Source organism: Drosophila erecta, unplaced genomic scaffold, assembly GCF_003286155.1.
Source record: "Drosophila erecta strain 14021-0224.00,06,07 unplaced genomic scaffold, DereRS2 tig00000092-arrow-pilon, whole genome shotgun sequence".
In the NCBI taxonomy this organism is placed as follows: Eukaryota; Metazoa; Arthropoda; class Insecta; order Diptera; family Drosophilidae; genus Drosophila; species Drosophila erecta.
Genome location: NW_020825207.1, coordinates 15,117,120 through 15,138,717, shown reverse-complemented (window position 1 = coordinate 15,138,717; position 21,598 = coordinate 15,117,120). Strand labels below are relative to the sequence as shown.

At 41.1% G+C, this 21,598-nt stretch overlaps 3 protein-coding genes across 5 annotated transcripts in view; all 3 read right to left on the bottom strand.

Moving 5' to 3' along the window:
- Window positions 1-20,621, bottom strand: part of LOC6546754 (mucin-5AC) — a 34,917-nt gene extending 14,296 nt beyond the window's left edge. Inside the window, exons 1-2 of one of the 3 annotated variants that reach the window (XM_001974509.3) lie at window positions 20,475-20,621; window positions 18,726-19,075 (exon numbers count right to left, since the gene is read on the bottom strand). In XM_001974509.3, coding sequence (XP_001974545.2) covers window positions 18,726-18,813 — 88 coding nt within the window. In that variant the 5' untranslated portion in view covers window positions 18,814-19,075; window positions 20,475-20,621. The other 2 variants (XM_026980154.1, XM_026980153.1) reach the window with 2 other exon arrangements.
- Window positions 9,556-14,905, bottom strand: LOC26527034 (chromo domain-containing protein cec-1). The gene is made up of 3 exons (XM_015157416.2): window positions 13,605-14,905; window positions 12,876-13,359; window positions 9,556-9,709 (listed from the first exon to the last, which is right to left on the bottom strand). The coding sequence occupies exons 1-2, from the start codon at window positions 14,766-14,768 to the stop codon at window positions 12,892-12,894; spliced, it is 1,632 nt and encodes a 543-aa protein (XP_015012902.1). The 5' UTR covers window positions 14,769-14,905; the 3' UTR covers window positions 9,556-9,709; window positions 12,876-12,891.
- LOC6546756 (heterochromatin protein 1) lies at window positions 15,108-15,492 on the bottom strand. Its single transcript, XM_001974510.2, has one exon. The coding sequence runs from the start codon at window positions 15,430-15,432 to the stop codon at window positions 15,178-15,180; it is 255 nt and encodes an 84-aa protein (XP_001974546.1). The 5' UTR covers window positions 15,433-15,492; the 3' UTR covers window positions 15,108-15,177.
- Window positions 20,622-21,598: the final 977 nt, after the last annotated feature.

The following is a 21,598-nucleotide window of genomic DNA, read 5'->3' as shown; positions in this document are numbered from 1 at the left end:
CTGGTCGCTCTCTGCGATGCATTCGCTATTGTTGCTTTTATTGTTAAAGCGGCTTCTTCGTTTTTTATTTATTGAAGGTCGTCGCTTTTGCCTGCAGTTTTGAATGAAGCCCAACATTTTGAAAGTTACACTCCCAAAAATATACTCTTATAGGCACTGCCTGTAGTGAGATAAGAATTCTCAAACAATTCACTTAATTGCTCAATGAGTTCCCACATTTTAAACTTACCCCACATTAGAGACAATCAGAGCCACGAATAAAGACACTCCCATTTGCCAGATAGTTATGACTATATTTACCTAGGCCTAACTAACCCATAAATACTTGGATGCTTGGCCGTGCAGAACTCATTTCCTAGATCTGACATCATACACCTGCGCCCAGTTCAGTAAACCCGATATGATTACTTCTATTGTGCTTCTTTGTGTTTGACAAAATTTCATTTAATTTACTCACTTTTAATGGACTTCGGCGAACTGATCAGAACCAACTCGAAAGATAACAACGAAATAATCATAAAAACAGCAAAATTGAAAATGGAGTCTGGAAACGAGAACAATAAGCTTCCGACTCCGCCGGCGATAATATCAAAAACAAATAAACTTGAGAAGTCTTTCAAGAAGTGGACAATGTTCTTACGGCGGCGATTCGCTAATTAGAAAATAATGCCCATAGGCCCAAGGTCAGGTTTGTGCGATGAAAGTGAGTCAGCCGGCAGATTATTAGCACTAATGGGTTTACCTGTTCAGCTGCACCCACTCAGAGTCGAGAAGTCTTTTCATCACTTTCTTGAGATCATTGAAATGGCTAGTTTGTCGCCTAAGTCTTTTGTTTAACGCCTTGAGAACTGTAAGAATTTGCAAGTTTACTGGTTGCCCGCTTGGGCTTACATCATGCGAGGCGTTTGCCCAACTCGTGCACATTCCGATTTAGTTTTTAATTTTATTTACTAATACTCCACTGGCAGTCGGTTAATTACATATGCAAACTTGTTACACAAAGTAAGCCGAATGCGAGCAGTGAGCAGCGCAACCGAAAGCAAAACAACTGCAAAAACCAAAACAAAGAAACTGTTGCAAGGCAACTCGGCCAACAGCTCTCCAGCTGGCTGCCTTTTATTGTTGGCCAAACATTAGAGATTGGAGCACTGGGCGGGGGGCACCCACTGGGCTGGCCAAATGTGTGGCAAGCCAGCAGCGAGCGTCAGCCAGCAAGTGGCAAGTAGCAAATGGCAGAATGCAAAACTTCGAGTATATAGTTTGTCAGCAAATAAACCATATTCACATCTACCCATTGTTGGGGAAATAGCGAAATATTTGCTGAGGTAGTCTGCGATGTTTGTGTTTCGATAAGTGGCTAACAAACAAAACCGAGCGAGTAAATAAAAACTGTTCATTGCTCACGAAGGAGCTAAAGTGATCTATATCGTTGGAATGACAACAGATAATGGGCAAGACGGAAGTTGCTTAATGGCAAGTAGATTTAATAAAAGAAACATGTATTACGCATTTGAAACCATTTTATATACATTTTAATTGGGAAATTCAATTTGAAAAATCAGATCGGAACATTCCGATCGCAACGTTAGTGTCGTTAATCAAAGCGTGTAACATGACAGAACCCTTTAATTAAACGCTATTTAATGCCGCGAGAGCGGAGGAAGCAAGTCCCAGACTTGTCACCACGGGAATGCGGCTCTGTCGACAGAAGCCAGTTGGGGCAAGGAAAGAAATCAGAAGACAGCTCCACACCCTCAAAGTTGAAGTGAAGTGTCGGCATGTAAGAAAAGAACAACTCACTGCACACCCCCACCGAAGTACGGGCAAATTAAATACAATTAAGGCAGAAATAATTGCCGGCCATAAACAGGTTCTGGCCGGGATTAGAATGTGGCTGGCTCGGTGCGGTTCTTTGTGCGGGTGTTGGCCAAGTTTCATTCCGAGTCGAGGGACAGTGGCATTCTAATGCCAATGTCCTTGGCTGGGGGTTGTGTGCATAAATGATTGATTGGAATTTTCGCTTTTCGTTGGCCAAGCGGCAAGCGGATATTGTTTATACGAAGTCGGAAATGGGGCTCTCACAAAAGCTACATAAATCAATTATGAAAACGAGAAAACCAACGAACGGGCCATTTAAACTCGTTTGGAATACATTTCATAGTTTGCTTTATTTTTCCCTATTTTTCCCAGCTAGCTTGTTTGGCTATTTGCATTAGCCGTGCAACTTGTAGAGCAATTATACGCAAATTTTGGTCAATGGGCGAACAGGTTGTCTGCTTTTTGCTGGTGAATGCAAAAGTCTTACACTAAACTGGGTGACTGTAACTATCACGCAGACTCTAGAGCTCTTCAAAGTGTTAGCAGGTGCCTGTGGCCCATCTTGTCCACATCTCGGATCACATTTGGGTTATATAAATTAAAAGTCGGTGCTACTTTCCCACCCCCTCCGCCTGGGAACCGTGGTCTTTGAGCTCGTCATCAAAATACCTGAAATTGAAAGCATTTTTGGTGGAAACCGCATAAATTTGTAAACCATTTAGGCTAAAACCTTCGATATGCCGCCAGACAAAAAGTAAACACAGCAGCAACTACTGGGCGTGGCTGGCCAAAAATAAAAGCAAAATAAGAAAGACTCACTTTACGTAATGCTCGCTGAGGTCAGTTTTTTGGGCGGTGAAATGAATGAATTTGGTGAACGAAAGCCCGAAGGGCCGAGCCCCAAAACGAAAGTGAAATTTCCATCGACCATCGATCGGAGTCAATTTTACATTGGCCACGCTTGATTTTGGGCTCATGATTTTTTTTAATTAAATAATCATCCTCAATTTACATTTTCTTATTTTTTTTTTCCAAAGCCCAAAGGGTAGGTCGTTTTGTAAATTTTTGTAATGGACGTCTGCGAGCTCAAATATATTTGAATTAAATTTGGAAAATTGGAAACTAATGGGAAAAGGTTCAACAAATTTTGATTCGAGGAAAGCGTTAAGACAAAACTTATTTTCCCTCTTTATCACGTCGATAAAAATGTTTGGTTATTTTTATTAACTTTATCTGCTGACTTATGCGCGTTACTTTATATTTGCAATGCGCGGCAACTAATTGGGTTTTACGCCACTAGCAAAAACATTATCGCAGAACTTCCAAAAACCATTTGTTACCTAAGCCATGGCAACCCGAAGCCCAACTCAGTTTTTATGATTTTCGCCTAAAAGGACAATGGAAATGAATGTTCGAGTTCGTGGTTCAATGAAAATGGCAACCGAACATGAAAAACTTCTTAGCTGGAAAATTCTTTAGCCGGTTTTCGCATTGGCCATACCACTCCCGAATTGGCGAAGTGGCCAAAACAGAAAACTGGTTCAATTCCAGCTCTAAGCCTGTGCGGGTGGCACCCCCACCGCCACCCCTTGCCGCCTTCACAGAGAAACACGACTTGGCCAAAGGCAAAGACTTCAAATCCAGCTCCGATCCAGAGTTGGCCCTTCGCTGGCTTGTTTTCTATTTTTGGTTGGCGATTGTATTTTTTTTTTAAGGTTTCTTGGAGCTCGTGCTGGGTTCAAAGTTGGAGTGTGAGTCCAAATTTCTGGGTGAAAGGCCGCCGCTGCTTTGCATTTGCCTGGCTGTCTTCACTTCGACCCGTCTTCGATATTCTATCAATTATTTGATGTTTGATTTGTGCTTCACACTCGAATGTTGATTTTTCGTCTGCCTCTCGCTGGTTTTCCCACCGAATTGAATTTTGGCTTAGTCAGCCTTGCTCGTGCCAGCCGTTTTTGTACATTTTTGTACATTTTTTTTTCGAGGTGCGACTGCACTTTGTTTACGTTCATTTTATCCATGTTGTTTCTGCAGTCAACATTTATTTTTGTGGCTCTCTTTCGAGCTGCTCTTTTGGCTTTATGTAATTTGCGAAGCGTGCTCTAATAAAAGCCCCAGATAGCCGCCGCAACAGCAAAAAAATTATATTGCAAATATTAAAACTAAATTACGAGCGCAAATGCAAACGAGTTTTTTTGCGATTGCAAATACCCGCACACTGGAATCGAGAAAAAAACAGATTGTGCTGGGTGCCAAAGTGGTTCGACTTCCTCGGCTCGATTTTGAACTGGGCTTGGTCCAAGTCAAGACTTGACTTGGCTCGCCGTCTCAGCCATAAATCTTATTTAATAAGAGAACAAATCAAACGGAAAAGCGAAAACAAACTAGAACTGTAACCTAACCCTGATGAAAATAATTGCATAGGTAAAAATAATCAGATGGGGAAGTCTAAAAAAAGGTTACGTTATAAAACGTAAAATAACAAATACAATGCCATTTTTCTGTGTTCATTAGAAATAAAGTGATCAGATTTCTTGAGTGTACTGGTTTCGTCTTAACCCAAAAATGTTAAATTAACCACATATCACTCTTTTATCCGCTCATTTCAGAAGCCTCTAATCTAACTTGTATCTCCATTTGGGTTTCAGGAATTCTAAAAGACCGACCCAAAGACAAATCGCCGGCATTAGTGTGCTCCACTTCCAGAATGGCGAACACATTTAGGCACTCGAATTATCATTCCAGCAACGAAGCCGAAATTCCTTGCCATTGTCAGCACTCAATCTCGAACTCCAATCTCCCGTAGATTCCAAGCAAACAGAGAACAGATCCCAAATACTGAACCCCCGGCACGTAGCAAAATCTCCAAATAAAATGCCGCCGAAAAAAGTGGTTCTATATCAATGGAGCTTTGAAAACTATAGCACGTACATAAGTGTTTGAACCAAAAACTGAGGTGTGAAAAACTGTTGACCGCCTTGGTCTGCCTACTCTGCGTCTTAAGTTTTTCCCCATCAACGGGTTGCCTTTCTAAGTTGGTGGTGCTCAACTATTTTTTTCCCTAAGATCTCCATGTCGAAGTGGTACGAGTAGTGTTGATTGAATGTCTGGTGACGGAGCAACCGGAGGATCGTGTGCCTGGGCCTTCGGTTTTTGTGGGTTTCTGGTGTTTGGGGCTTTGGTTTTTCCTTTGCCACGATGTCGTGCTGCCATTGTTCGCATTAGTGTTGCATATTAAGTAATAGAACTGTTTTTCCTCGCTCCCTATCTGAATCTGTGGGGTGCCCCATCTGAGTCTGTTTGCCTTCCAACTTGTGGCACTACTGCCAAGTGGCGCAATGTCCCGCAATCGAAATACTGAGTGAGTTGTGGCCATTGAAATGCAAGTGGCGGATAGAATTCAGTTGTGGTAAAAGGGATTGGCTGCATTTTAATTGTACACTTTCCGGGGTTTGAGAAAATGGAGCAAAAAACGGTGCTCTTGACATGAAATGTAACTAGTAATAATGCATCAAGGTATTATAAATTCGAGTTAATACACCTTAAATCATAGTTCAAATTGAAAATTCTTAACAGCAGCAACCTACATCACACCTCAAATCAATTTGAGGGTAATTTCCTTGCTGACATAACGAGTGCTACCAAAAACACACACAAAATGATTATGTAACCTTAGCCTACACCCAGAAATACATAATTCACGATTAGATCTGTCTCTCAAACGGCACAAATTTCTATGCATTGTAATTTTCCGCATAATTTTGCCCAGCTCTGTTTTGCTGTTTTGTCTTTTTTCTTTGGCGAATACAAAGAATGGCACAACAAAAGCCAGACAACACAACATTTTGCCGCACGCTTCAACGACAAAATGGTCAACAATCTTGGCTTAGTTTTGTCGGCCAGCTGACTATTGTTGTTGTAATTACAATAGGTATATATGTACCACATAGCTGTTCTGGTTGTCGTGATTTATTGTGTGAACAACAAGGTTTCTTCTCCCGAGCTTCGCTTTGCTTTTGTTCTGCCTCCGCATTTGCATATTCCGTTTTCGGGAACCGTAGGCTTCATTTGGTCCCGGCTGCCACTTCAAATTGGGCGTGTCCAGATATCATAGAAGCCATACATACAGTACACCCTCAAAGCCCAGTGGGTGCCCAAGTGGTTGGAGCCTACATAAGTGGCTAAGAATTGGCTTCCATCGATCGGATGAGTTCAATGAACCAACAGTAAAAAACCCTGCAGTTCTCGAGTGTTATTAAAGCAAATAACACTTGAGATGGGTTCGTCAGGTTGCCAGCCACCGTCAATCAAGGGTTATCAAGAGTTGAATGGCTTTTGAAGAGTCTGGCGACGCCAACGCGCGGAAATCCGAATCCGAATCCCAAATACTCGCACTGTCCAATAACTGATGCCTTAATGTGGGGATTACTTAGCGAAGGAGCAGCTCTGCAAATTGCCAATTCATTGTTGCCCGTTGGTAACAGAGGCACCATTCATGGCTTGACATTTTTATTAAAAACGCAGAGTCCGCGAACGATCTGCAATCAGGCGATCAGCCATGTCTGCAGCAAAAAGGGCATATTTTATGCATGCCGCTCGTTAAGAGACCGCTTCTTCTGCTTTTGCCACTAAGCTAAGAAACACTGCGCACCAAGAAACATGAAATCAAATGTAAATATTTAGCTCGTGGAAGGAAACGTGTATTAAAATTAAAATTCCAAATGAAATTAAACAAGTTGTCCTGTAAAATATATTTCTCTCGGTGCAACTCAGTGCAACGCAACGATGGTAACCTCGAAGTGCAGCAAAATATTTCTCTGAGTGTTCGATTTGTTTGCTGTTACAGCCAAATTGCCAGCTTTTGATGTTGTTACTGCTTTTGGGCATCATTTCCTGCTTAAAAGCCCGCTGCCTCTGAGCATTCAGCTGAAGTCGCGGGCAGAGATACTCCTCTTCATTCCCTGAAGAAACATATATATTTATAGGGCGGCCTGATGAACCGTAAGCCCAAGGATAACTGCATATTTTTATTACAGGTTTCGCCGCTCTACACTGGTTGCTGTTGCTGTTGCTGTCGCGGTAGCTGGCCCATAATTTCCAGTTACAAAAGGCCACAAAGGAAACGAATGACTTAAGACGCAAACTTGTTTTCCTTGCGGAACATCCGTGAATGGCACATAAGCTTAAATGTCTATGCAGGCAGAGTTTACATGGTATTTTGAATTGAGATCCATTATAGGCCTCCAATTTTGGCCAATTAAAAATAAAGGGTCATTTAGAGGCAACAGCTTCCTAAATAAAGATGAAAATGTATAACTTATAGGTGAACAAAAGTTAATTATCTACAATCGTTGATATTTCCTGCCTTTAGCAAATATTTCCCTACCCAAACTGAGTTAATGGCAGCTTAACCCCATTGACTTTCCGCTCGATCGCTCATTTCAAAGAAGACAAATGACAACAATCGCAGGCAACGTAATGGTAAAACCGCATAATACACCTTGAAAATCGCCTACCGAATATTATTTCTCTTTCTCTTTACCATTTTGGGATACATAATTTTGCGAGCCGAAAAGGTTTAATGACTGCAAATTGAAGCGAACTCCAAAGCAGAGTTTAAATTTGCACTTTGCAACACAAAACGGAAATGCCAGTCGGCTAAGAGAACGTGCAAATGGGTCAAGGATTTAGGCCCATTTAGCCACACTCCATTGGCTACGCTTTTTCTGGGACGGGCGCAAAGTTCAACCCAGAATGGACGCGCACACCTGGCCTGTTATTTGACTCCGCCTTTGGTCTCAAAATATTGGCGCTTGTTGTGTCACTGGGCCAGAAATCATTAGCCAAACATATGCCACATATAAACTTCAGCCAAACCAGCAGCCCAGCGGGTTGTCCCATTCAAGTGGCCATGGCTGTGCAGTATCTACGTATGTATATCTTGTACGCGGGTGTCTGATTCAACTTTTGGGTCACTGGGCGGCATGAATCACTGGTCTATTATGCGGGGTCAGAGTGGCATTTGATTGGTTATTAGACTGGGTTAATTGAGCGATATGTTGCAGTTGCATTGGTGCTGCGGTGGGAAACCCGATCTGGGTGCACAAATGCCAGCTGGCTGGATTATTGATCGTATTGTTCGAATTTCCCCCATTCGGTTGCATAACACATTTTGAACTCTTTCTCGCATTGCCTTGCGCCAATCACTCAATCTACCGCGACTTTCGCCCCTTTGGCGAACACTTCCGTTTAGTGTCAACGCTTTCTATTTGCCAAAAACAAAATTAAATTCATAAATTTCAGCTTTTGTTTGTGATTTAAGAGACCGGCTGCCAAATTGTCAAATTTTTTAACGGGCAGTTCTGCTCGAGTGCCTTTTCTTTTACCACCAAAGTGACCACCACCTCGGACAACGCCAGGTGACCAGACCGACTTGGAAGCCATATAAACAAAACCAAAACTAAAAAACCAAGAGCTCCGACTCGACTGGCATAGTTGCAGCAAGTTAGTTGCGCGAAAGTGAAACGGAACGAAGCGAATGCAAGGCAGGGAAAACAGAGTCGAGGAAAAGCCAAAGCCAGAAATCCCCAATTAAAAGAAAAGCGAAAAACTGCACGGAAAATCGAGTGCGAAGCGAGGCAGCGAGAAGTAAATGCGTTCAATGCACTTCGTTGGGGCGTGGCACATCGACAGGGGCTTGATGTCTTGCCTTAGTTTGCTTTGACTCACTGACTCACGGCTCAAACATTTGGCTTTGCCTGCTTCATGGCATACAACAAACAAAAGCAAAAATGGGTAGACGCATTTTTCAGCAAGTGCGGAAATCGTAGGTGTATCTAGCCCATAAGAAAATGCCAAAAGCAACCTATAAAACGAAACTAAGCAAACTGAGGCTTTGGAAGTGGGTGATTAATGAGAAATTGTGCAGAGTTACAGACACTTTGAGGAGAAAGAGCATAGGAGCCATCAAAGTAAGCTTATGAGGGGCAAAAACTATACGAGGAAACTGGCTTACACACGATGTACATACGTGCAGGAAATGATTTTCGATCTTCCATCGAACTTTGAAATACAATTCGTTATGAGTTGGTATAGTGACTCAAAACTTTGAAATACCAACATTTGTAGCCTCTAAAAAGGCGCCCACTTTCCAACCACAATGCACATTCCACCTCGATTGGAAGAATGCAGCAGTGGAGCTTGCCAAATTAACATATAAAACTCATTTTTATCAATGGAGTCTCTCCTTCGCTCAGAACACACCCCGAAAGACCAACAAAAGAAATACCAACGCAAGGTAATTGCAGAGGTTTGTGGGGCGATGCTGCAAATAATTCAAAAAGTCAAGCAAAAATGTCAACAACTTCAGTTTGGGACCACAGAGCCAGCTTGCCTAAAGTTCGATTTTGGCTTACTACCCATTGACATTTAAGCCGAGTGGCTCAACCAATGCCGTGGCAGCCCACTTTGGTGTGGTTAGAACAAGATATTGTTTATAATATGAATTTAAATAACTAAGGTGAATCGTTGAGGAAAGGTGGTTCGACCTTCAGCTTTAAGTTCCCTAATCGCTGGCAAAGACAGCACAAAGTATCAGATGTCAATCCAAAAACAAGATTTATTGGACAAAAAGTTTGAGTATCAGGTTACTTGGAACATTGAAAGCATTGATATGTACATTCTTCTACATGTACAGAAAACATAAAACATAATATAAACACATCTTGGTGTGTGTTCTGTCTGGCTTAAAACTAAATATGAAGTAAAAAAGAATAGTTAAATTTAATGGGTCAGTTGGAGTTCACCCAGTTTGGATACAATGACCTTGAACTTGGAGTTGCTTTTGTTGTGTGGTGTGAATTTTGCTTTCTGGTCAAAGCGCTGTACAAACCTAAAAAGAAACAAAACAACAAAAAAACGACATGAAAAACACATTTTTATATTGCTACAAAAACTAATTTTAATGTTGCACTACAAACAAAAATAAAAGCACTCATAAAAACAAACAAAGGTAATTTAATTACTTTAACGGGCGTGAAATTAACATCAAGAGGAGCCGACCTGTTTCTGATTCTTGGGGCGTGGTCAACATAAAAGCGAAATAGATAAAAGCTCTTAAGAAACAAAGCAAGGTCGCTGAAGACGGGGATGCACTTGCGTTAAAGAAAAGGGAAAACTGAACTAGTTTTCCGAGGTCAAGCGAGTAAAAAGCTACAGAAAAAGTGCTTGAAGATAAAGCAGGGAAAACAAGGGCTTATAAAAGTGTTATGTACACTTTGATAATGCAAAAATTGAAGGTACATAGCTTAAGTAATTGTTAGCTTGTCCAGAGCAATAAGAATTACATAGTACTCTAACAAGACCCACCTTTGAAATCCCTCCATCGGAGATTATCCGATGATAAATATGCCATCAACAATCAATCAGCTCTTGTAATGGAGCCAACCTAATTTAGCGCCCCATCGGGTTAACCAACATTGGGAAATCTAACCACATCTCCCGCAGCTGTTGTTGCTGTAACAAATGCACGGCGATGGCAGCCGCATTGGGCCACCTTAACTACGTATAATTGCTGTTCCAATAACCCCTAACCCAGCGGCACAAAGCACACACAAGAGATGCCAAACAGCGGCAGCAAATTGTGACTCGTGCCAACAAACAAGCGGTCATATTAAACTGTCAAACAAAATCACAAATAAGCCAGCCAAATAGTGGAAAACACACCCACTCTCTTGCAAATCGAGTGAGAAAAGCCAGTTTACTTGGACATCGGATGAGGCAGGAGGAAATTGCAGTAGGAAAGATAGGGGATTAGGGGAAGGGAGACGCTCCTCTGCATATGACTGCATATTAAATTATTGTATCTCAACCTACGCGACCCGAAATGTTGCTGCTGGCCGCAGTCGACCACAAAACAACTACAACAGCAGCAGCAGAGGCAACAACATCCAGCCAAGAAATGCGTTCGTTGCTGTTTTTGGTAATAAACGAAGCGTTAAACAAAATGCACTACAACTGCAACCAACTACCACCGACATAGAAAACACATTTTGTGTCTTTCTGATTTGTTGTTTACCATATGCAAAGCGTCATAAATGAGGTTGCCCGTTGCTGTTGTTACCGGTTACTTGTTGCTGTATTGGGCGTAATTACATCTCAAGCCAAAAATGGTCAAACGAGCGAGAAAATTATCACATACGAGGTCCTCATTGTTGTTGCTGTTGCTGCCTTGTGGCGGCAGAAATTAAATGCAAATTTTGCCTGATAAAAAAATATGGTTACAGACGAAATTTCACAATCAGGAAATTAAGCATTTTTCGGCTGTCTTCAGCGGTGGAAGGTAAAACAGCTTTCGATGATTTGACATTTGATAGGTAATTTGAATATTTAAGGTAGACCAATTAAGAAGCGGAAATTTTTACCCAAATTAAATAGTTTGGGGGAATATAACCCTTTTCCCATTTCGCCTTCCATCAACCACTCCCTAAAACCCCTTCTGCACGACCGCAATGGGTGGAAAAACATGTTCCAGCTACAGAAATTATGGCAAATGCCATGGACAGCTAATTTAAACACACATAAATCAATGAACACCAAAGTCGAAGGCAACCCAGAAATCAGGAAGGTAAAAATGAGTAAATTGCACAGCAATAATAGAAAATAATAATAGTCTGTTGGAGCAAACAGCAGAGTGCAAACACGCCTTTCCCACAAAGGTGGACTTCATCATGCATATGCATTAAAATCATAATTCGATTTTTTGGTTGGAACTATGATACTGTATATATAACAATATACAAAACAATTTCCACCCAAAAGTTTTAACTATGTTTTTTTTTGTCACTTACTCTTGACCCTACTAATTAAGATTTTAAAGTAATTAAATGAAATGAATACGCTGTCAGTCATTAATTCCACAATAAAACTAATTATGGACACCTAACAGCGAATTTACCTAGACATAAAACTTTTATATTTTTATATGCATGCGAAGCAATGCATTAATCCGTGGAACTAAGTTATGATCTGCAGTGAAATCCTACTGATACTACTCAGCAAGCCTCAAACAGCTTACAATTGACATTGACTTGCGAAAGGCAGCATTAAATGGACATATTAGTCCATTAGCCGGCGAGTCCAGTTGGTGGCGCTATCGTGTGCCCCACAAAGGTGTGTCGCCTCTCCAGCAGCTGTGCGTGTCACCTCAGCGACTATAACTAAGTACTTGTGTGCGATTGAAGGTTAAAGCTATGAGAGATACGCCATTAAAGCAACAGACTGCATCTGCACAGAATCACAATTCGAATTGGTGACTTCATTCTGCGACTCTACTCAGGTTGAATGAACCGCGGAGCCGCTTAAACGCCCACTACTTTTGCGAGGGAGTTGGTCCAATCTGTTCAGAGGTATGTGTTGCCAAGCCGACGAGTTCAAAGCAAAGCAGCTGTCAACAGATGCGACAGATAAGCCAAATGGAAACCGAAAACCCAGAGTCTGGAGCCTCATAATTTTCGCTGGCGGATCGCGAGCGAGAAATCTACAATTACGAAAAGGGAAGACGGCAAGAAGCATGTTCGGGATATCGGGATACACACGTGTGCCAATAATAGACTCTCGTTAACGCTATGAAGACATCTTAAATTTTTCCCTTGGAACTACTCATAAATCTGCACAGGTACAGCCATGAATCTACAAAGAACTATGTACTAAGTGCAACCACGATATGGGCAAGCAATTTGTCATATGGGTAACATTGGCATTATCAATGGTTTACCAAGCAGAGAAGAGAAAAATGCAGATACAGGTGCAATGTACAGGGAAACGAATCAAACGAGTGGATCCGCCGACCGGATGATGCCTCGTTTTCGTTTCTGTTTTGTTTTTCGATGGCATTTATCTTGACCCGAAGGCAACGTGAAGTTTTCATGGCTCATGGCTCAAATATTGCGAGCGTCGAACTGTAAAGTTATGAAGAAGAAACTGAAGCTGCTCGGGAGCGGATGCTTGCGTTTAAGGTTACGGGCACAGGGCCAACATGAACTACTGCCACAACTCACCAGGTACTAGACATCTTTACTTGTGCACAGCGATCTTCAAGCTCTGGAAGTACTTAATTATCTGCAATGGATACGCTTCCTTAAGGTCTTTCAGAGGAACTGCATCGATAGCCAAGCAGCCCTTCCACGAGACAAACAGGAAGAGATGCTCTCCCACCTGGTAGCTGTGGTGGACTGTATCCAGCTCCAGTCCGCGATCCAATCCAAAGGGTGCCTTGCGTTCCGGCATTCTCCAATCTTGGCTAGTTCTTCCACGCTTGCCGCCTGGCAATGTCTTCGCCTTCTTCTTGACATCTAACTTGGGTGCGTGAGTCGTTATCGAATGCTGCTGGCCAACGCGATGCTTAGCCGCCTCCTTTTTGGCCCCAGCTTGGCTCATGCGGCGATTTACTGGCTGGCTCGATTTGATTTGCTTCACTGGCGGCATCATTAGCGGCTCGGGAAGGTTCCAGTTGCTCTGCTGCTTTATAGGACAGCCGCGCACCTGTTCCAGTTGAATCAATTTTTTCTTAGAGGAGTTGTTTTAATGGACGAGAAAATCAAATCATTGCTATAGAAACTTTTTCTTGATGACTACAGCCTAATAGGTAGGTTTAATTAAGTTTAACTGAACAACAGGGTTTTATACAAATGAAACCCTTTAACATTTACGTTTTGGTTTTTAAATTGAAATTAAAATATTTCACTAGCTTTGGTTTGATTTTCTAGGTTGAAAATAACATTTCTTACGCGCTCCATTTCGAAATCCAGGGGATCATTGTCAGTTAAATCCAAAGCCATGGATTGTAGCAAAGTATTTGACCCCATGCTGGAGCTTGCGCTCTCAGTCATTGTGGTCAGAGGGCAAAATTTGGAGTCCCTCTTTTCGGCCGCCCATTTTCGAGCCTCTCTTTTTAGTTCGTGCAGTGAAAAGGCCGCAGGACCAGCTTTGGAAACATCGGATGAACTAGGCAACAACTTTATCTGGTCCAGCGATGTTGTTTTAGGTTCCGATTGGGCGACCTTAATCGATGCCACAGAGCTGGACGATGATTCTGTCGACGACAAGTCACTGGATGATGACAAACTGGTGGAAGAACAATCATCCGAGTCATCACTTTGGCTTGGACTCTGCAAAGGTTGGGATTCTTTATGATGCAGCACAGGAGGCACATATTTCGAGGGCACCAGTGCGTCTTCCCCTTGGGGATATTCGATAAGCTGCTCGCGCGGTTGTGGCGGCGTCGGAGTTTTTTGTTTGGGAAGACGAGCTCGTTGGTAATTTAAAGATGTGGCGCCCACGGTTTCCTCGTCATTGGATTCGCTCAAATTCAGAGCAGTGATTTGGCTATGCCTGGGAGTCTTATTCAGGGTTTTCGTTTCGGTTGATGGATTGTCGTTGAAAACATCCGTTGACCTCGGAGTTGGGGCTTGGGTAGTACTAGGCATCAGCGTTTTAGGCCTATTTTGAACACTTTGGATTGTTCCCGCCATTTTCTTAATATTTTCCTTCTCTTTCCGATACACTTGCGATTTATTACCTTTTTTCTTTGCCTGCACCGGCTTGGAACGTTGTTGTGTTTCCTTAGAGCCCTTGGGGCTATTTTCGGTGGTCAATGGGCCGCTGCTTCTAGGACTGGGATTAAACTCCCTCTTAGATTTAACTGGGGCATTCCTCATTCGCCTGAAGAGCTCCGCCTCGAAGTCGCAGACCAGCTGCATGCAGTTGCCGACGTTTTCCATCGGCTCCCAGGTGTTATCCTCGTGCGGAAAATCAGCCCATTTCACCAGGTACTGGGGACGCCCATTAATAAAGCGCTTACCGAGGATTTTCTCCACTTTATATTCTTGGGCTTGATCGTTAGGCGGGCCAACGACCAGGCCAGGATTTGGTCGTTGAGCTTCGCCAGACATAACTTAATCGCTTAAAGGACGCCGAGTAAAAGAACGGAAAATCAAATTAACCAAAACAAGTAGCTTCGGTCGTGCTGCCAACTCCCTCAAAATACCTTCAGGGATGGGGAAAGCTTTTGGTATTTTTTTTTTAATGTGTTTAACTCAAGTTAAAGTTGCATCTACAAACATATTAACATTTATCACATATTTGTTTGGTTCTACTTAATAAATTAGCTCGCAAATGAAACGAACATAATTAGATATTTGTATAAGAAGGTTGGCGCTTCCTAGCAGCGTTTTTACAGCCCTGATGTCATTCCATTGAAAAAGTAACAAAATATACATATGTATAAACAATTTTATAACAGGCACCCAACAATATAGCTTTTATTTGTAGCCAACAATTTGCATTAACATCTTCTCCTTGTCAGTGGGTATTCATTTTTTCCTGGTCTTGCTTGTATAGTTCCGCCTCGAAATCCGCAACCAGCGTCATGCAATTGCCCAAGTTCTCCAGTGGCTCCCAGGTGCACTGCTTCATTGGATAGCCCTCCCACTTGGCCAGATACTGGGGACGTCCACGTAGATAGCGCTTCCTCACAAACTTCTCCACTGTGAATTCCGAGGATTTATCTTTGAGGATTTGGCCACCCTGGTCATGATCGATGGGTTTCTTGGACATGATCGCGCGTAAATTAAGCTCACACTAAGTCAACTCTGCCAACTCGCTCGAAATGCAGCAAGGGATGGGAAATCTCAAAATGTTCACACTTCTGTATTGTACTTTATATTTTCTTGTTAAGTATAAAAGTAGTGTAAATAATGTTTTTGTAAGGGTATTAAACATTACAATAGACTCAAATCTAGCCATAATTACCCAAGTTAAATCCTGTATGGGAGAGTACAAGCACTTGATCAGACAATCAAACACTTTTCAGATTGTGATTAAATTGTTATTGAAGTGAAAATGTGAGTTATTGAAAAAATGTGAGCAGAGTCTTCGATAAGGAGTTGAGTTAGAAATCACAAAACAATATCGATTATATATGCGCAGGAAGAACGCAGAACTAATGGCAGAAGAACTAATTATATCGATAGCACTATCTCAAGGAATCGTTTCAGCCAATCGATTCTCTTAAAACGATACAAGAAGAATTATTAATTTAAAGGAATTACAGAAAGTCAACAGTTTTTGGAAAATCCGTGGACTGGCCAAAGTATGTTAGCAATGCCGATAAACTATGTGAGAAATTGCTCCTTTTTAAAACTGACCATTATATAAAATGCCGCTGGCCGGGCGGTTGTTGCACCTGTTTTTGTTTTGGTTTTGGTTTTAGTTTCGGTTAAACCAGACGTCAACAAAAACTTGTTTTGAAGTCGAGTGCAGTTTGCCTGAGCGGAAATAATGGTGAGCACTGTGTGGAAATGGAAATGTATTTTAATTGACCATTGGCAAAATCTGCGCTTTTCTTTTCAGGCCACAAAAATCGCACATTGTCTATGTAAATTCGCTTTCCACAGCCATAATGTTCGACTCGCGTTGGACAACAATGTCATTGGCATGTTTCCCATCATTACGGCGCACAGAAAATGCCAATTTACATGAGAGTATGTAAGCTAGCAATTATTTCCACAGAGCCTGCATCTGGCGAAGAGATTTATTCAATGAAATAAAGCCAAAGAAATGCGTCACGTTCGGCCAGTTGGAAAAAGTAACGGCAGTGTGACAATTCAAAAAAGAGCAGCGCTTCGGACTAGATTCAAAATCTGTTTTGAAATACAGTCTCACTTCAGTAAACTGAATTTCTTGTGCGGTAATCAAAATGTTTACTTTGAGTAATTTTAATTGAAAATCATATTTCAAACTCTAACTTGGACTTTCTAACTTTTTAAAAATATTTTTGAGTACACATGACATTTATTTAAATTTCCTTGCAGTTAAACAATCAAATGGAATCATACACTGCATTGAAGAGCTTAAAGTTTCATATCTAAACTAAAAACATAAACTCCATTTTCAACCCATTTCGCTATATTTTCACAAAATCAAACTGAACGAGTTCGAGGTTTAGAAGTGGGACGGACTGTAAGAGTCAGCCAACCTGTTGCCATTACTGTTATGATTTCGAGCGCAAAACTTGTGCCGCAACTTAGCCATGTGCACATGGGTACAAACTCGTACATTTCTTTCACTTTCTTTCTTTTGGGCACAACGGCGGCCGCGGCGGTGGCGAATTTATTTTAATTCGATAGAGTTAACAACTCGGTACATGGCGGAATAAAAGTGAAACCAGCAAGGCGACAACAAGGGCAGCTGGAAGGGTCTTTCGGTGGCTTTCGTTCGAGCGCTTTTCAAAGTCAAGCGGCGGATTCACTTTCGTTTTCATCGTGATATTACAAAATATCCAAAGCGACATGTGTATATCTTTAGTATTTAGTGTTTAATTTGCATAGTGGACCGCCGAGAAACTCGAAACTTGTTTGCCCATTCTGCTGGTGGATTGGTTGTATTTGGCCAAAACACGCGCGACAAAAATGTTTCTGCTTTATATACAAAAATGTTGCTAGCGGATTTCAATAAGTTGTATTTCTTGATTTCTTCTCCGAGATGATTTAAGTCAATATTGATATACACACATATGTATATATGCATGCATGTGGCCCATAGAAATGATGCGGTGTGATCATCGCTTCATTAGCAAGTTAATTTTATTAACCCTGCTTTTGTCTCTCGCTTTTTGCTGGTTTTTGTGAGGCCGAAAAAGATTCCGTCCCGGATTGCGCAGTAGAAAGGTTGTGTATTGATGTCTTATGCAACAGATTTAGTTTTAATTTGTTTTGTGTGGCCTTCTTCAGCCAGTTGTTACTTTGTTGCTGATTAATTTGAAGATCGAGATCCATTGTAATTGTGTAAATATTATGGCAAGCTGACGTGACACTGCCCCAAGTTCAATGACACGCTTTTCCCCTTAAAATCACTTAAGGTAAACGCAAATCTGTGCCAAGCACTCTTTTTTACAATCGGTACTTTAAACTTTCGAACAGTTAACCCCATATTTAAACAGGCCTTTGGGGCGACATGAGTTTTATTGACATTTACTGACATTTTAACACATTTCAGGAGGGGAAATAAAGTCATGCCAGTGCAGAAGCACAAACAAAAAGGGTACGCACATCATTTAAGTCTCCTAATTAAAGTTGCTTTAAGTATTTTAGTGTTGCAAATGTTAATGAAATAATGTTTATGCCACTAAATAAGTTAATTTACAGTTTTAACTTATCATTAAAACCTAATTTCAAGAATATATGCACTAATCAGGGATCTTTGCATGTAGAAATCTAGCCACACGAAGATTTTATTTTTTATTTGATGCACATTCCCTGCACATCTTTTTCTTTCAGTGCAGCCAATAAAGGTGCCCGAAAAAGGCCAAAACTGTCGACATTTGCCTGTCAAATACTGTGAGTCCCCGTGGGCACAAAAATCAACTGCAGGTGCAACCAAATTTGTGGCTGCCAGTTGATCAAGTGCTTATTTGTTAGGCACTTTTTTTCGTTGGAAAACTGTTTGTTTAATCGCGGCTGTCATCTGCTAACTCCCCGGAAGTTTTAGCCGTGTTATTGTTTTTATTCGGGCTTTAAAGCCAAGCATCCGTTTCATTTTTCGTGACAATTCACTCGCATTTGTCTTTAATTTGGAGATTTTAATTTTGAACACGCATTTAGTGTCGTCGTTCTTTCGATTCAGACCTTCGAAGAGTTCCGGCTTGTAAAAGACACCGATCTCACGGCTGCCATCTAGATAAATTAGCATGGAGTGAATCAGACAGACCTTTTGGGGTTTTCTCGACGAGACCCGAGTGCTGTGCCGCCAACAAACTTTGAAGAATATGACTTAAATTAAGGTTGTTTTTGTCTTGCGGGCGCATAAGATGGCGCACCATAAAATACATATCATATGTAAAACTCACTCACCTTGTGCAAAGCAGCCGCTGATGGTGACGAAGAAAACGATGATGCTGCCGAGAAGCAGCGACGTCGTTTTTGACGTCGATCGAGACATTTTCGTTACTCCTCCGAATTCAGAAACCTTATCCGAAATGCTGGTGGTGCCTTGTAATTTGCAATTTGGCTGCTTGGTTTCTTATTAAACTTGTTGCTTCTTTTGTTTTATGCCCCGGGCGTCTTGTAAATTATCGTTAAATTATTTGTTGTCCAGTATTTGCATTTTGTTGTTGCGTATACGTATTATTGATGGCTTTGCTGGCGAATTTAGTCAAAAGCGAGAAATTGTTTTTTGGTGGGACGGGTCAGACGGGTTTCTTCTGAAAGGTATTCAAAGCATTTTTCGTTGTTTTTGAAGTTACCGTTGAGATGTAATTAATAATAATGCGATTTCTTGCTCTCTCGCGACTTTCTCAGTTCTACCTAACGAAAAAGTTCAAGGCTGGAACGCCAACGTTGCGTATGCGCGATAAGTAGAATTGTGTGTGAGTAGGCTAAGTTCTCCAAATAGTTACTGACATTGGACTGTTCAGAAGCTAAGACAATCGATGACTGCAGAGGTATACCATACATAAATAGCTATAAATTATTCATTAAAAATACAATACTATTTATCTAATTGTATACAATTTAACCAGAGATATCAAATAACAAATAGGCAGGGGCTCATTTAAAATGCTAATCGGAGCAATGATTCTACGAACGAGCTCCAAAACAGCCTTTGGGGATTCCCATTCTGCGCGAAGATTTGTGATTTATTTCTTCCTTTCCAAATTAGTCACTGATTATTTATTTTTTCAAACACCTTAAATTGCTTCTGATATTTATGTACTCTTTAATGGTATTAAATTCGCGTTGATTTTTGGCAACGTTTCTTTTTAATTCACTCGCTCAGCACGCGAGCAAAAAACTCCCAATAAATTTTCACTTGTTGCCCGAGCACTCTTTCAAAAAAAATAATGGCAACATTCACCTTGAATCTGTCTTTGCTATATAAACACGAAAGCACATTATATATCTTGGCTTGATGTTGGATTTCTGTTTGTATACGGTTTTTGCATGCAATTGTTTATGCGATTTTTTCACTGATTAGTTTGTTTTCTATTTGTCTTCGGGCGGTGAGAGGTAAACTTATAGAAAATATTGCATTTTATCAGCCGACGACCTTGGCTTGCGTAAGGGTAATTAAATAATTAATAATTCCCAATTAAGTCTTTGAGCGGACTTCACTGCACAGTTCTTATGCATTTATGGCAGTTTCTAACTGGAGGCCAGCCGGGAGGTAAAACTTTATGTTAATTCCACGCTCGAGAATCTCAATGCTATATATACAATGCTAAATGGAGGTCCATATGGCCGGTGGTTAGGAAATCGAGTCCAAGTCCAATGGGCACGGTGAAGCCTTAGTTAATAGTTATGTACATATGCAAAAACTAGCTTTCGATGCAAAGTGAAATTTTCCTTGAGTAATCATCGAATGCCTTTTTCGGGGGGCGGTGGTTGGATGTGGGGGCGGGGCAACTTTTTATGACGCGTCGAGACAACGGTAATGCCACAACTACGCTGTTTGCATACGTAAAATCCCGAAAAGCGATAACTTAAGACCGAAATTCAAATTGAAACCCGCTTGTCAGCAAATCTTTCGACGCACTTGCTCGGTTGCGAAAGAGACGGGCATAGCCGGAGCGAAAGAGAGGGCTAGTCACACGGCTCACTTACATATCACCCACTGGACGATATAGTTTCGGTTACAATTGAAAGACATTCACTTGGCCAACTGATGATCGGCGACCGGCGGCAACAACCGTGCTAAGACGCGCTTCGAATCGAACTGAAGACTGGCTTCCATCTGGCCAAGAGCGGAGCCAACTCACCGGAGTGGCCCAAACACGTTTTGGCCGAGACAAGTGTAGAGAGCCGCTCCAGAAGAGAGTTGGCGAGCGCGTGGCAGCTGTTGTCGTTTACTTCTGGCCAAGAAATGGGCAACAGAGCTGGGTTCCCAGTTGGGTGAATTAGTTATTCATTACTGGTTATTTTCAAAAACAGAAAATATAAATTATTTCAAGAATTTTTTACAGATCCTTTCGAAAATTACTAAAGTGAAATCAGTTCTGGTTCATTTACCTTCAATATTCATTTACATTATATAATGCTGTTCAAATACAAGCTAGCCTTAAAAATTTGGCTTAATTAAATTTAAGTTTTCAATGAAATTTGGTTGCATAATATAGTTTACGGAAATTTTAAATATTTTATCAAGTGAACTCACAAGAAATTCAGTATTTTAATTCTACATGCTACATGTAAAAGCTCTCTACACCGTTTCACTATTACTTTACATCTCCAGGGTAAACTTAACACATATAACCCGAAAATTTAGTCGTGACTTGAACTTTTAGCCAAGTAAGAGCTACGTTGAAAAGCTAATAGTTGTATAAATATGTTTAAATTTCAGGTATTATAAAAAAATTATAAGAAACACCACAAAGATATTTTGCACATAAATATTCTCACAAATTTTGAATTTTATTTTTTAGAATAAAATATTTAAAACTGAATAATACAAAGGTTTAAATCATTATATTTACAAAGAACATATCAGAGGATTTAGGACATGAACCTTTGTAATACCTTCCTTAAAATAATAAATGTATTTTTAGATAGTTGGTCTTATCAAGTATTAAGACATCAAAGTTCGAGGGAAGCAGGGTCGAACAAATTAGGTCGATTTCCCCTTATCATATGTCACTGCCCAAATCGTGTGGTTTAACCCACTTTAAGTCACATCTCGAGCGAGGCAAATAAATTGCAAAGCCAAACAGCCGGCTATGTTGGGGCCGTAT

Coding starts and splice junctions, on each gene's coding strand:
- LOC26527034 (XM_015157416.2), bottom strand. CDS start 14,768: ATGTCTGGCGAAGCTCAACGACCAAATCCTGGCCTGGTCGTTGGCCCG. Junction 13,360..13,604: donor TGGATTTCGAAATGGAGCGC/GTAAGAAATGTT, acceptor CAACTGGAACAG/GTGCGCGGCTGTCCTATAAA.
- LOC6546756 (XM_001974510.2), bottom strand. CDS start 15,432: ATGTCCAAGAAACCCATCGATCATGACCAGGGTGGCCAAATCCTCAAA.